Here is a 15,008-nt window from a genome sequence, read left to right on the forward strand (position 1 = left end):
CATTCTTGTTAGGTGACAGATCTGAGTAATTGTCCCAGATTGAGGTGTCAATAGAGGGGGTTTTGGAAGAAACTCAAATTAAACAATAAGAAGTCACCAGGACCAGATGGTACTGACCCAAGAATTCTGAAGGAATTCAAATATGAAATTGCGAGCTACTAACTGCGGTATGTAACTTATCGCTTAAATTGTACAAGGTGATTGGAGGGTGACTAATGTAGCATCAATTTAAAAAAAAAAAAAAAAAGCTCCAAAGGTGATCCTGGCAATTATAGGCCAGTAAGCCTAATATCAATACCAGGCAAACTAGCTGAAACTACATAAACAAAATCAGACCCAGATCAAGACAATACTGGGAAGAGTCAATGCAGCTTTTGTAAATGGACATCATGCCTTGCCCATCTATCAGAATTCTTTGAAGGAATCAACAACCATATGGACAAGGGTGATCAGTCAACAGTGTATTTGGACTTGCAAAAAACCCTTGATAAGGTCCCACATAGAGCAACAAGGGTGATGTCATGGTGGGAGTCTGCTACAGACCACCGGACCAGGGGGATGAGGTGGACAAGGCTTTCTTCTGGCGACTCACAGAAGTTACTAGATTGCAGGCCCTGGTTCTCATGGGAGACTTCAATCACCCTGATATCTGCTGGGAGAGCAATACAGCAGTGCACAGACAATCCAGGAAGTTTTTGGAAAGTGTAGGGGACAATTTCCTGGTGCAAGTGCTGGAGGAACCAACTAGGGGCAGAGCTCTTCTTGACCTGCTGCTCACAAACTGGGAAAAATTAGTAGGGGAAGCTAAAGTGGATGGGAACCTGGGAGGCAGTAACCATGAGACGGTCGAGTTCAGGATCCTGACACAGGGAAGAAAGGAGAGCAGCAGAATACGGACCCTGGACTTCAGAAAAGCAGACTGACTCCCGCAGTGAACCGATGGGCAGGATCCCCTGGGAGAACAACATGAGGGGGAAAGGAGTCCAGAAGAGCTGCTGTATTTTAAAGAATCCTTATTGTGGTTACAGGGACAAACCATCCCGACATGTAGAAAGAATAGTAAATATGGCGAGCGACCAGCTTGGCTTAACAGTGAAATCCTTGCTGATCTTAAACACAAAAAAGAAGCTTACAAGAAGTGGAAGATTGGACAAATGACCAGGGAAGAGTATAAAAATATTGCTCGGGCATGCAAGAGTGAAATCAGGAAGGCCAAATCACACCTGGAGTTGCAGCTAGCAAGAGATGTTAAGAGTAACAAGAAGGGTTTCTTCAGGTACGTTAGCAACAAGAAGTCAGTCAAGGAAAGTGTGGGCCCCTTACTGTATGAGGGAAGCAACCTAGCGACAGAGGATGTGGAAAAAGCTAATATACGCAATGCTTTTTTTGCCTCTGTCTCCACGAACAAGGTCAGCTCCCAGACTACTGCACTGGGCAGCACAGCATGGGGAGGAGGCGACCAGCCCTCTGTGGAGAAAAAAGTGGTCCGGGACTATTTAGAAAAGCTGGACGAGCACAAGTCCATGGGGCCGGATGCGCTGCATCCGAGAGTGCTAAAGGAGTTGGTGGATGTGATTGCAGAGTCATTGGCCATTATCTTTGAAAACTCATGCAATCGGGGGAAGCCCCGGACAACTGGAAAAAGGCTAATACAGTGCCCATCTTTACAAAAGGGAAGAAGGAGGATCCTGGGAACTACAGGCCAGCCAGCCTCACCTCAGTCCCTGGAAAAATCATGGAGCAGGTCCTCAAGGAATCAATTCTGAAGCACTTAGAGGAGAGGAAAGTGATCAGGAACAGTCAGCATGGATTCACCAAGGGCAAGTCATGCCTGACTAATCTAATTGCCTTCTATGATGAGGGGAAAGCGGTGAACGTGTTGTTCCTTGACTTTAGCAAAGCTTTTGACACGGTCTCCCACAGTATTCTTGCCAGCAAGTTAATGAAGTATGGGCTGGATGAATGGACTATAAGGTGGATAGAAAGTTGGCTAGATTGTCAGGCTCAGCGGGTAGTGATCAATGGCTCCATGTCTAGTTGGCAGCCGGTATCAAGTGGAGTGCCCCAAAGGTCGGTCCTCGGGCCAGTTTTGTTCAATATCTTCATTAATGATCTGGAGGATGGTGTGGATTGCATCCTCCGCAAGTTTGCGGATGACACTAAACTGGGAGGAGAGGTAGATGTGCTGGAGAGTAGGGATAGGATACAGAGGGACCTAGACAAATTAGAGGATTGGGCCAAAACAAATCTGATGAGGTTCAACAAGGACAAGTGCAGAGTCCTGCACTTAGGACGGAAGAATCCCATGCACCGCTACAGAGTAGGGACCGAATGGATCGGCAGTTCTGCAGAAAAGGACCTAGGGGTTACAGTGGACGAGAAGCTGGATATGAGTCAACAGTGTGCCCTTGTTGCCAAGAAGGCCAATGGCATTTTGGGATGTATATGTAGGGGCACTGCCAGCAGATCGAGGGACGTGATCGTTCCCCTCTATTTGACATTGGTGAGGTCTCATCTGGAGTACTGTGTCCAGTTTTGGGCCCCACACTACAAGAAGGATGTGGAAAAATTGGAAAGCGTCCAGCGGAGGGCAACAAAAATGATTAGGGGATGGGAATGCATGACTTATGAGGAGAGGCTGAGAGAACTGGGATTGTTTAGTCTGCGGAAAAGAAGAATGAGGGGGGATTTGATAGCTGCTTTCAAACTACCTGAAAGGGAGTTCCAAAGAGGATGGATCTAGACTGTTCTCAGTGGTAGCTGATGACAGAACAAGGAGTAATGGTCTCAAATTGCAGTGGGGGAGGTTTAGGTTGGATATTAGGAGAAACTCTCTCACTAGGAAGGTGGTGAAACACTGGAATGTGTTACCTAGGGAGGTGGTGGAATCTCCTTCCTTAGATATTTTTAAGGTCAGGCTTGACAAAGCCCTGGCTGGGATGATTTAGTTGGGGATTGGTCCTGCTTTGAGCAGGAGGCTGGACTAGATGACCTCCTGAGGTCCCTTCCAACCCTGATATTCTATGATTCTAAGGCTCTTGGGCAAAGGAAGCAGCATGGGAAAAGACGAAAGGTCTTCTCCTGGATCAGTAACTAGTTAAAAGACAGGGGAAAAAAAAGAGTAGAAATAAGTGTGCAGCATTCACAGGGGGCAGAGGTAAACAGCAGGATCCTAGGCCCTCCACAGATCTCTGCTGGACCTTGTTCTGTTCCACATATTCATAAAGGACTGGGAAAACGGATAAACAGTGAGGTGGCAAAATTTGCAAGTGATACAAAATTACTCAAGATAGTTAAATCGAAAGCTGGCTGTGAAGAGTTAAAAAGGATCTCACAAAACAGGGTGACTTGAGCAAGAAAATGGCAGATGAAATTCAATGTTGATAAGTGCAAAGTAATGCACATCTAAAAACATAATCCCAATTATACATACAATAATGACGGGGTCTAAATCAGCTTTTACCTCCCAAGGAATATCTTGGAGTCATCATGGAAAGTTCTCTGAAAACATCACCCAATATGCTGTAGCAGCCCCACCAAAAAACAAACAACTGTGTGTTAGGAACCCAAGAAAGTAATAGATAATAAGACAGAAAATATCATAATGTCTACATAAATCCATGGTACACCCATACCCTGAATACTGTGTGCAGTTCTGGCCACCCCACCTCAATAAAAAGAGATGCATTAAAATTGGAAAAAAGTACAGAGAAATAAAAAAGTGATTATAGGTATGGAACAACTTCAGTATGAGGAGAGATGAGAAAGACGGACTGCTCATTTTAGAAAAGAGGCGACTAAGGGAAGGATATGATAGAAGTTTATAAATCATGAATGGTGTGGAGAAAGTGTTATTTACCCTTTCACAGAAAACAAGAATGGAGGATCACTCAATGAAATTAATAGGCAGCAGGTTTAAGGCCAACAAAAGGAAGTACTTCTTCACACAATGCACAGTCAACCTGTGGAACTCGTTGCAAGGGCATGCTGTGAAGACCAAAAGCATAACCGGGCTCATAAAAGAATCAGATGAGTTCAGGGAGCAAAGGTCCATCAATGGCTATTAGCCAAGTTAGTCAGGGACACAACCCCATGTTCTAGACGTCCCTAAACCTCCAACTGTCAGATGCATCTGGCACAGGCCACTGTCAGAGATCTGGATGCTGAGCTAAATGGATCACTGGTCTGATGCACTACTGACATTCCTATGTAAGTGATCAGGGTACATACAATTTACATCAAACTAGAAACAGGAAGGAAAAATAAAAGTAAAGGAAATATGTAGGAAGTTTCAGGCTAAAAACGGTTTTCTTTAAAGTGCTTGGTCATACAGTTATGCTTAAGTTAACACACCAAAGAGCTCACCTTCTCAATGACGTCTTTGGGAAAAATAAAATAATGGAGTTGAAAACAAAAAAGATGATGCAAAGACAGAGAGAAACCTTAATAGTACAGTTCTAATTTTATGCTTATGCGCCATGTTTGGTGAACTCAATTTAAGACCACTAGTAGTCCTTGAAGAGAAAAGGTGCCAATATTTTGCTACAGTTGTATTAAGTTATTCATTCTCTCTTTACCACAAAGTGGTACAACTTCAGAATCATGACTTTCACACTACACCTAAAATATACATAAAGTCTAGCCAATTCCACATGTGCCACACTCTAGAAAGCCCATTTGTCACATAACATTAAGTGTCTAAAACCTGTTCCTGCCCACATAGTAACATTAAAATTTCTAGCTTCAATAACTGACTATTTTTAATCCAATTAGATCATTCCCGTTGACTAATGTCTTAATCGTCCCCAGATTGAGATAAGAATGGAAGACTGACATATTTTACAACAAATAGAAGTTTGATATAAAGCTGAACATATTTTTCTCAACACTGCTTTCTGAAAGGTCATATGGGCAAGAAGCATTTCTCAAATAAGATCTGACAACCGTGTTTGAAATGAAAGTTCTTTATTATAACTGGCATTTCTCAATATTCTGCCTATAGGCAATCTTACTGAAAAGCGGTATTTGATGACACCAGCAGCATGGAAGCCTCATGACTCATACCGAGTTTCAGGGTCAAAAGTAATGCCACATTTCAGCAAGTGCCAAAAAGAAGCCCCAAATGCTAGTCGCAAAATACAAGTTTTCAGAAATCATTTCAGAGAACACATTGTTTACAGTGCGCAGATTCAGAATTCAGCATGAATAAGTTAAGGAAACCCTTTTAAGCTTTCTTTTGACCTAAAAACTCAAAGTGATTAGTCCTACAATGATCTGTTCATTTTAAAATTATTCATACTAGCAACACATTTTTGCCTGCATTGAAAAATTAAGAAGTCAAGTCCACCCGGAGAACGTTTCACAAGATTTTGTTTTGGTAAACAGAGCAGTAAGGGACAGTATACTTGGTGTTCAAAAAGCATGTTGGATCAAAGCCACTCGTACGATTTAAGGAATACATTTAGGAACTCTGATCTAATCGGTCTCACAGCTACAATATCATGAGTATAATTGCACTATGGATTATTACTGAGTTCCATAATCCAGTAAAATAATACCTCATCAGAAAGCTATGTAACCACATCCTTTAAAATTAAGATTTAATATTTTGGATTTTGAGGAAAGTCTGTTAAAAATAGATTCCCACCGAGCACGACGTTACTGTGCATGACTAGTCACTTAAGGCCTGATTCTGTTCACAGTGAAGTCAATGAGAATAGGATCAGACCCTTAAGGCCCAAAAGATGGGTTTCACTTCAACAGAGTTATACTATAACTTTAAATGTTACAGAGCTTAAGACGAGAGTTAAACACCTCCATGATCTTAAAAATAAGGGAGGAGCAGGGAGATGGAGAAATATTGGAAATGTGCAAGCCACATCTTGAAGTGAGCTAAGTAAACATGCTTCCTCCTAATTACGTGTAGAATATAGAACTTTACAATAAAAATGTCAAGCAACAAGTTTCTCCATTTTGTTTGCTTGGGTTTTTTTTAAAAGCTGCCATTCCACACAGAGAAACGTACTTAAAATATAAGATGCTGGTAGAGTGCTACATATGAGCGTTGCAACATCTTCCTCCGCTTAAAGCGTTAAACATTTTTATTAAAGGGAGAAAACTTATTAAATTTTTCTTCAATTTTTTCCAGTTTCATTTTGCAAGGGGGGTGGGTGGGTGGAGAGTTTTTTTTGTTTTGTTTTGTTTTTTTAAAGATAACAGGTTCTGTCATGTTCTAAAGTTAGTGGTATCACTAAGATCTGGACGCTAATATCAATACCTTACTGGACATTACACTTGTAAGTTTCAGATTAGTAACCATGCCCTTTATTACTCATGTTCAACTTGCATAGGCATGCTTCTGGTAACACAATTTTAGTATATCAGGGAAGCAAAGAAAAAAGTGACCAGGGAAAGGAGTACACCAATTCCTACTGTATCTTCAGGAAATTGTGGAGATACATAGCACCAACACCTCCATCCATTGGTGCACCACCCAAGAGAACGATGGTCATGGAGAACAAGGGGTACACTGTTTTAGAGCAGCCCTCAGAACCCTCCACCATCAGGGTCTTTATGAGTCACCATTTGTAACCACACTGCTTATCACAGCCAGAAATGTCCCACGTCAGGGGCATCTGCTCCTTCCACCCCTCTTAGGTGAAACCCTCCACTAGAATATAGGGGACCAGACTAGCATAGGGAATAATTCAACACTTCCCTATGCCAATTTTTGTTAATTCTGTCCTGTGCGTTTATTTTATGTATTGTTGTAGCTGTGTTGGTCCCAGGATATTAGAGATGTAAGGTTGGTGAGGTAATCTCTCTTAGTGGCTCAGAAGAGCTGTGTGTAAGCCTGAAAGCTTGTGTCTCTCACCAACAGAAGTTGGTCCAACAAAAGATATTACCTCACCCATCTCGTTTCTCTGTGCATTTGTCTGTTCACCACTATTGCTTACCGTTACACCTGTTTGCCTGAGAAATAGGATATTAAAGGGAGATAGAATTTAATTAAGTAGTCAAAACTGCTACATGAAGTTGGTATGATTAAAAGTTGTCCATTATGTTTAATCACTAGTTTTGGATGGCATAGATTACCAATTAATGTGGCCATTCTATTACAGACACCTTATTATAGGGGTTTCATAATTTGGTTATTAAAACAGGTCATCCTGAGAAATATGAATCTAAAACTGAGTGAAAAGTTCTTGTTTAAAAGTGCTTGAGAATGGTATGCTAAGCAATATTTGAGATTGTGTAACTCAAATTTAAATTTGCTTTAATCCACTACATACTCCATCGTATGAACTTATCCTGCTAAGTTGTGTTTTAAAGCCAGGAAATTCCATTTTTACAAGCTGTTAAGTTTTCTATCAAGTGGATAAAATCACAAAGATTATTCCATGCCTAAATAATTAATTTACAGGTTCAGAACTTTGGCATTGTATGGATCTTTTTAAATTAAAATGGTCATGCATTAACATTAAAATATGTAAGTGAGTGTGAGCAAGACTGTAAAAGGCTCATGTTTTTTAAATTTTATTTAAATAATGTGCAGTTTGTGAAGCATACAGAAGTGCAAACAGAGCTGCTACCCCATTTCGGACCAGATTTGTGTATTCCTACTTAATTGTGGGAATGGAAATAATGAGTTTAGAAAAAAGAAACATTCTTTTCAGCAACACCTGCTTAATTCCACAGTTACTGCATAGTGAAGACATTAAGCGTACAACCACCTGAAACTGTTTTAAATTTCTTTCTGATCCCAAGGTATCCATCGCACCCCAACCAATTCCTGCACTGAGCAATATTCTAGTTGCAGTGAAGATACTGCTATGGTGCATGCTAGAAACCCAAGGGAAGCATCAAAATGGAGAGAGGTAAATAGTGGTGACCCCCAGGGGTCTGTTCTAGGACCAGTCCTATTCAACATATTCATAAATGATCTGGAAAAAGGGGTAAACAGTGAGGTGGCAAAATTTGCAGATGATAACTACCTTTAGTAATTTTGTAAGACTCAGGCAGACCACAAAGAGCTATAAAAGGATCTCTCAAAACTGGGTGACTGGGAAACAAAATGGCAGATGAAATTCAATGTTGATAAATGCAAAGTAATGCACATTGGAAAGCATAATCTCAACTATACTTATAAAATTATGGGGTCAAAATTAGCTGTTACCACTCAAGAAAGACAGGTTTCAGAGTAGCAGCCATGTTAGTCTGTATTCGCAAAAAGAAAAGGAGTACTTGTGGCACTTTAGAGACTAATAAATTTGTTAGTCTCTAAGGTGACACAAGTACTCCTTCACTCAAGAAAGATCTTGGAGCCATTGTGGATAGTTCTCTGAAACATCCACTCAACGTGCAGCAGCAGTCAAAAAAGCAAACAGAATGCTGGGAATAATTAAGACAGGGATAGATAATAGGACAGAAAATATGTTGCCTGTATATAAATTCATGGTATGCCCACACCTTGAATATTGTGTGCAGATGTGGTCGCCCCATCTCAAAAAAAGATATATTGGAATTGGAAAAGGTTCAGAAAAGGGCAACAAAAACTATTACAGGTGTGGAAGAGCTTTCTGATGAGGAGAGATTAATAAGGCTGGGACTTTTCAGCTTGGAAAAAGATAGAGGTCTATAAAATGACTAGTATGGAGAAAGTAAACAAGGCAGTGTTATTTACTCCTTCTCATAACACAAAAACTAGGGGTCACCAAATGAAATTAATAGGCAGCAGGTTTAAAACAAACAAAAGGAAATATTTCTTCATGCAATTCACAGTCAACCTGTGAAACTCCTTGCCAGAGGATGTTGTGAAGGCCAAGACCATAACAGGGTTTTAAAAAGAACCAGATAAATTCATGGAAGATAGCCACGATAGACAGGAATGGTGTCCCTAGCCTCTGTTTGCCAGAAGCTGGAAATGAGCGACAGGGGATGGATCACTTGAGGATTACCTGTTCTGTTCATTCCCTCTGGGGCACCCGACAGTGGCCACTGTCAGAAGACAGGATACTGGGCTAGATGGACCTTTGGTCTGACCCAGGAGGGCCATTCTTATGTTCTTAAGCATCAGACCATCAGACTGAAAAGGGAGGGGGAGTTGATCTAGTGTATTACTGTTAGACTTTTTTCCAAAGTGTTCATTTTGCATTTATTGGAGTACACAAGAACGGCTGCCTAAGTACTGCAGCTTTAAGTAGTACACAATAGAAAGCAAGTTTCATGGTCCAGTCAGGTCCAACAGCGGCAATGCCTATATGCTGTGTCTGTCACTACATGCTGTGTCTGTCATTTTCTATTAAATGGCTAAAAGTACCAACTTGTAAGACATACACATTGATATAAACTCACTTATTGCAGATGACCACATATTCAAATACATGGCAGGTATTTGAATGTTCAATAGTTCTTTTCTCTCCCCTCATTTTTAAAGTGATGGCAAGGAAATTAAATGCAAACTATTTATGCAACTATATGGTTGACATTTTACATTAAGTCAGTAACTCAATTGGCACTGCATGTTTTTAAGCAGATATCACAAATACAAAATAGTGCATATTTACAGTGCAAAAATTAAAACAAGTGACTTCCCAAGTTCTGCTTGGTAAGCCACACAGCAAAGTTTCATTAAAAATTTATGTGACCAAGGTTTTGATACATATATTCTTAAAGGTTACTTTGTGCATATACACTTCCAGGGTTATTGTCTTATTCTTTTAATACAGACAGGACTGTTCTGTATAAACTGCTCAAACATTAGCAGTTGCTTTTAACAAGTTTTTTTAAATGTAAATACAGCATTTAGCTTTCAGTAATATGCACTTTTATCAACTCACAGGAACTACTTATGCTGCCTGTACAATTACAAGCCTAAAGTGGTTGAATTTTGAAGATCCATCTTTAGGACATATCTCTATGCAGCCCTGCCCTCAGCTTCATGTTTTAACAAGAAACAGTTGAAAGCCATGTAGAATATACTGCTAAGCTATTTGTATGATAAAAATTAGTATTTAATACTTGTTTTGCCTTTTCAGCCTAACAAAGAGTTGTGGAAAACAGAAGTAACACACAATATTAGAATTTCTGATTTAACCTTAACTGCAGATGCTAAATTTCACTTAGGAGGAGGAAGAAAACTCTGCAACATTACAGTACAACCTTCATGACTCAAACAGTATTAGACACACTGAATTCGCTCAGATGATGTGAGTTTTGGATAACAGGGACTTTTGCTAAAGTTGACTGATATGTTTTCATGAGAGTCTAGCCATAAATGATAACAGAACATTAATCAGGTTTTTCGGTGGGGTGGGCTTCCCGGGCTGTGGAATTTGGTACAGCAAATAAATGGGAGGGAAGAAAATGATTGTAAGCTTTTCAGAACAGAGACACACTATGTTTTTGTAAAGCACCTGGCACTTTGGGGGCCCTACATAATTACAAATACACTGTAATAAATACAGGCTATCCACCATGTCTCTGGTGCAACTGTAACAAACAGTCCACAGCTTGATGCATGCAGTTTTTAAAGTAACTCCCCTGGTACTCAGCTGGGGATGTCTAGTTACTCAAAGGTTAGTGTCGGTCTTTCTGCTAGGCAGAGCTGTCCCCGCGCCCAGCCAACCCTGTTACACGCACACCCCTTTACTCACCTGCATAGAAGCGGATGAGGCAGCCGGTCTCGGAGTCCATGCCCTCCTCCTGCACCCTCCACAGGTCCCGGAAGCCCAGCTGGGAGAGGTAGTCGTTCTGGATCTGCAGGGGTTTCTCGTGTGCCTCCAGCCGGCGGCTGGTCTCCCCGTGGAACTGCACGTACAAGGCCGAGGGCAGGGGAGACGAGGCGCCCGCCTCTCCTCCCAAGTGACACACCTTGGAGCCGGCAGGGGCTGCCGCAGCCATCCCTACCCCGGGGGTCTCTTCTCCCGCACACCCTGTCCACGGAGGGGGGTGCACCGAGGGCAACTCGCCCGGCCGGTGATGGCTCCTGCCCGGCCCCACACCTGCCCCTGCCCCCACTGGCGCAGCAGAATCCACCTCCAGCTCCTCGGAGGACGACGAGCCGCCGCTGCTGTAGGGGTCCAGGCGGTCGGAGACGCTCTCAGCGCTGGGGCTGAGGCTGAAGCTCTCGGTGTCGGAGCCGGCCAGCCCCAGCTCGCCCAGGAGGGAGGGGCAGGATAGCGGCGGCCCAGCCAGGTAGAGCTCGGCGGGCGGCGGCGCCCTGGGACTGAAGTCGGAGGACAAGGGACTCGGCCGGGGATCTGCCCAGCTACTCTCCCCGGCGCTGCCGCTCAGTGCTAGGCGGCCGGGTGGGGCCGCCTCCGCGTTGTCCCCCGGCGGTTGCCGGGCCAGCTCGTGCCGGGTCCCCCGGCGGCTTCTTGGCCTCTGATCGTGCTCCGGCCGCTGCTGCCTGGCAGGCGGGGGATCGAGCGGTGTCAGGCTGCCCAGGTCTGCTGCAGCCGCGGCGCCGGGGAGCGTCTCCCCCGGGAACGCTGCCACCTCCTGCTGGGGCTGCGCGCTCGCCTTGCCCAGCACCCGGACCACACCGGCGCCCCCCCGGTGGCCAAGCTGCAGCAGCCGGGCCGCCACCTCGGCCGCCGTGGTCTCCAGCGTACAGAGCACCGGGCGAAGGTAGGACATGTGGCGCTCGTAGACATGGACGCAGCCCCGCCGCAGGTCCCGCCGCACCCAGTCCCTCTCCGCGGGCTGCAGCGGCTGTAGCTGCCGGGGCGGCTTCAGCAGCAGTGCTTTCCTGTCCAGGCTGCGGGTGCCCAGCGAGGCAGGGGCAGCCGGGGAAGAGGAGGTGGAGGAGGCGGCGGCGGCGGCAGACAGATTCCTCTTCAGCCTCCCTCTCCTCAGCAGCAGGGAGTTGGCGCTGCTGCCCCGGCTAGAAGCAGCCTGAGTCCCGTTGGCTATCAGTGCAGCGTGGGGAGAGAAGCCTCCAGCGGCCCCTCGTCTCCTCCGCGGCCCCCCGGCTGCTTTGCCTTCTAGTTGCCCGGCCTCGGCGCCGCCGGGCGGCTCCACGCTGCTCTCTGTGCCTGGCGCTGCCCGGCTCCTCTCGCCCGGGGAGCTGCCCTGCTGCTCCGCGCTGCCGCTGCTCCCCGCTGCCGCCGGGGCTTCTCTCGCTAGCTGCTGCGCGGGCTCCATTGCCCGGGGGCTGAGGATGCCGCCGCCTCCTCCCCGGGGCAGCGCCGCTCCCAGCCCGGAGGAGGAGGGGGGCGGGGAAACAGAACGGAGAGAGGCGCCGCGTTCCAGAGGCGGATTATGTAGCAATTGGGAACATTCCGTCGGTCGGTGCCTCCGCGCGTTCGGCTCAGCCGCGCTCCACAGCTGTCGCGAGCGCCATTAGGGACAGAGAGAGGAGCCGCCTTCCCGCCTCCCTCCTCGCAGCCTCATGAATATTAAGCAACCCCAACCTTCTATTTACAATAGCATCCAGGGAGGAGCGAAGGGGGTGGGCTCATGAATACTCGTCCCAGCTTGACGCCATCCCTAGCGCGGTGGGGCGGAGCGCCGATGATCAATTCAAGGTGACGGCAGGGGGCGAGCGAGGCACCCTGGGAAATGGAGTCCGCGGCCGGCCCCCATAGGGCACCCCCCCCACATACGAACTACAAGTCCCAGCATCCCCTGCCCCTCTTCTCTCTCCAACAGGAGCGAGGTTCCCGCCCTCCTGTCCCCACGGCGCGCCCGCCTGCCCGCACGTGATCGTGTGACTGCCCCAGGGCGGGGGCCCTGTCAGAAATGCCTCACCTGCGGCCGCACAAACCGTGGTGGGTTTGCCTGTAGTCTCGTGTTGGCCTCTGCTCCCCCAGCGCTCTGCACGCCCCCAGCCTGTGCGGGTTCCCCCCCGCAGCTGGCAGCCACCCAGGCACAGTTGCCTCCCCCTGTGCGTTGCTCAATTCCCCAGTGTGCTTAAGTCCAGCCTGACGTTTTCCACAGTTATTGATGATAGCAGCATTCAGAGGCCTGGTTAGGATAGTGGGCACGATCTTCTTTCCCTTTTAATCATTGAAACCGATTTACTATCGCTGGGAAACCTCTCTTCACACTTCTTCCAGATCATAAATGTACTGAACTCAAATTCATTTATTCTCAGATACCGCAATGAGGTTTAAGAAACTGAATAAAGAATAGATTAGCTAGAACGCTCAGGGGAAGTCACATAAGCCATATGAAGAGTGGTAGTGAATGTTAATTAGTATTAAAATCTATACTAGGACTTTGCCTTTTACCCAATGATTATATTTTATCCAGAGCTTTCTCAAAAATAAATCCAGCTGTTCCAGGGAACCTGTATGGTCCAAGGCACGGATAATGAAACCTACATGCAGCTCCTTTCACTAGTTTAATACTGAGTGAAGGCAACAGTGTTTGAAAGTAATTACCAGCTGATAGCTTCTTGAGAGCCTATGTAAAACAATCTCACAAGTCCATTTACCATAACCACATCATTTTTAAAAATCTGAAATGGCAACCTTATTTGCTGTTTCAGTAAAGAGGCCAACAAATTAATAAGAAGAGGCGGAGCTACCTTTTCATCTATAGAGAATGATCTCTTCAGATTAGAACCAGGATGGAAAAACTCATACAATTGTGAAAAAACTTGTACAGCTGATGCTTATGTTTGTTGCACAGAGAAGTGGTTGTTGGTCTGGCACCCATTTCAAGCACTGAAAATTGAATTAAAGTATTTTGTTTAAAAAAATTGCTTAGTAGCTAAATGATTCTGCAAAATTGTTCAAAAAGATATGCCTCAAAATAAAATAATGTATTAAAATTGTAAATATCTCATAAATACACTTAACTATGTGAACGTATGAGTTTTAATATTGTAGGGGCACAGTCAAACAATATTTATTTAGGCAAAACTGCTCCTGAAGTCAAGGGGGAGTTTTAGCCAAGTAATGTCCCCAGGATCAGGTTCTAACTGCTTGAGATCTGTACCTCATTTAGTACATTTTGTAAAGTTGTAGTGAAACATTTTGCCAAATATTTGTTTAAAATGTTACAGACTGCACTAAACTAATTGCTTTTGGCAATTAACCAAGTATCAACAACATTATGGGAGACAGAAACAAATCTTCACCACTAAGAACCCTAAAATAATCTCTCTAGGGTCAGTGAAACACTAACTATGAAACCTACTGCAAAACTTGTGATTTTTAAAAAACATATTTATAATGTAAAGAGAAACAACAAAGCAGACTGTGTCCATTTGTACATTATCATCATCTTTATCCTGTAAAAGTGTGCTGCTCACTCCACAGAAAACACTCAAGGTCTTCTATAAAGAATTTATGATGTAAATATATCTTAATCTTTGTAAAATATGTGTCCAAAGGAGGCTTACAAGTTTATTTTCACTGGTAGACTGTTGTCCTATAGAACAGAGTGATTTGTAAATTAATTGCTGTGTTCTGAATCTGCAGTTATCTTGTGTATATCCTTAGGTCTAATTGAAAGCAAAAGCATCTTTGGAATTCTTTCTAAGCTAGATAGCCAGAATCACATCCAGAACATAAATTAACAGCAGCTGAATGCTGCACTCAGCCATTAAAGGCTCAGATTTATGTCCAAAAACAACTTTAAAAGGGGCAATATGCTGCATAAGTGCAGCTTTGAGTATATCACAGACCAGATATTTAGACTCTGATTCTCCACTTCCTTCCACATTCTCTATTTTCACTTCTGCTGATTTTACACAACTGTAATGCTACTGACTGAACTGGAGTTACTCCTGATCTGATTTAAACCAATTTAAGTGAGAGGAGATTCAGGCTTTAGTCTTACTATACACAAGACCTAAAATAGTATAAATACATCAAATAAAGATTACGAGTCCAAATCAGAATATATTTCTTTAACCATCTCTTTTCTCCAAGATTTTAGGTCCAAATACACTTTGCAGGTGGTGATGTGTTCTAACTTTTTTGGGAGGGGAGGTGAACAAAAAGGGTGTTACCAGAATTATTTAGTTATCAAAGGTGTTTTCCTTGAACAGTTCG

General features: G+C 44.2%; 1 protein-coding gene across 1 annotated transcript in view; it reads right to left on the bottom strand.

Annotated features, from left to right (window-relative positions):
• PHLPP1 (PH domain and leucine rich repeat protein phosphatase 1) overlaps positions 1-12,502 on the bottom strand; it is a 216,323-nt gene extending 203,821 nt beyond the window's left edge. Inside the window, exon 1 of the mRNA XM_073332220.1 lies at positions 10,656-12,502. Within this exon, the coding sequence (XP_073188321.1) occupies positions 10,656-12,147 (1,492 nt within the window). The 5' untranslated portion in view covers positions 12,148-12,502. The remainder of the gene's footprint in view (positions 1-10,655) is intronic.
• Positions 12,503-15,008: the final 2,506 nt, after the last annotated feature.

This window comes from Lepidochelys kempii, chromosome 2, assembly GCF_965140265.1.
Source record: "Lepidochelys kempii isolate rLepKem1 chromosome 2, rLepKem1.hap2, whole genome shotgun sequence".
Taxonomy (NCBI): domain Eukaryota; kingdom Metazoa; phylum Chordata; order Testudines; family Cheloniidae; genus Lepidochelys; species Lepidochelys kempii.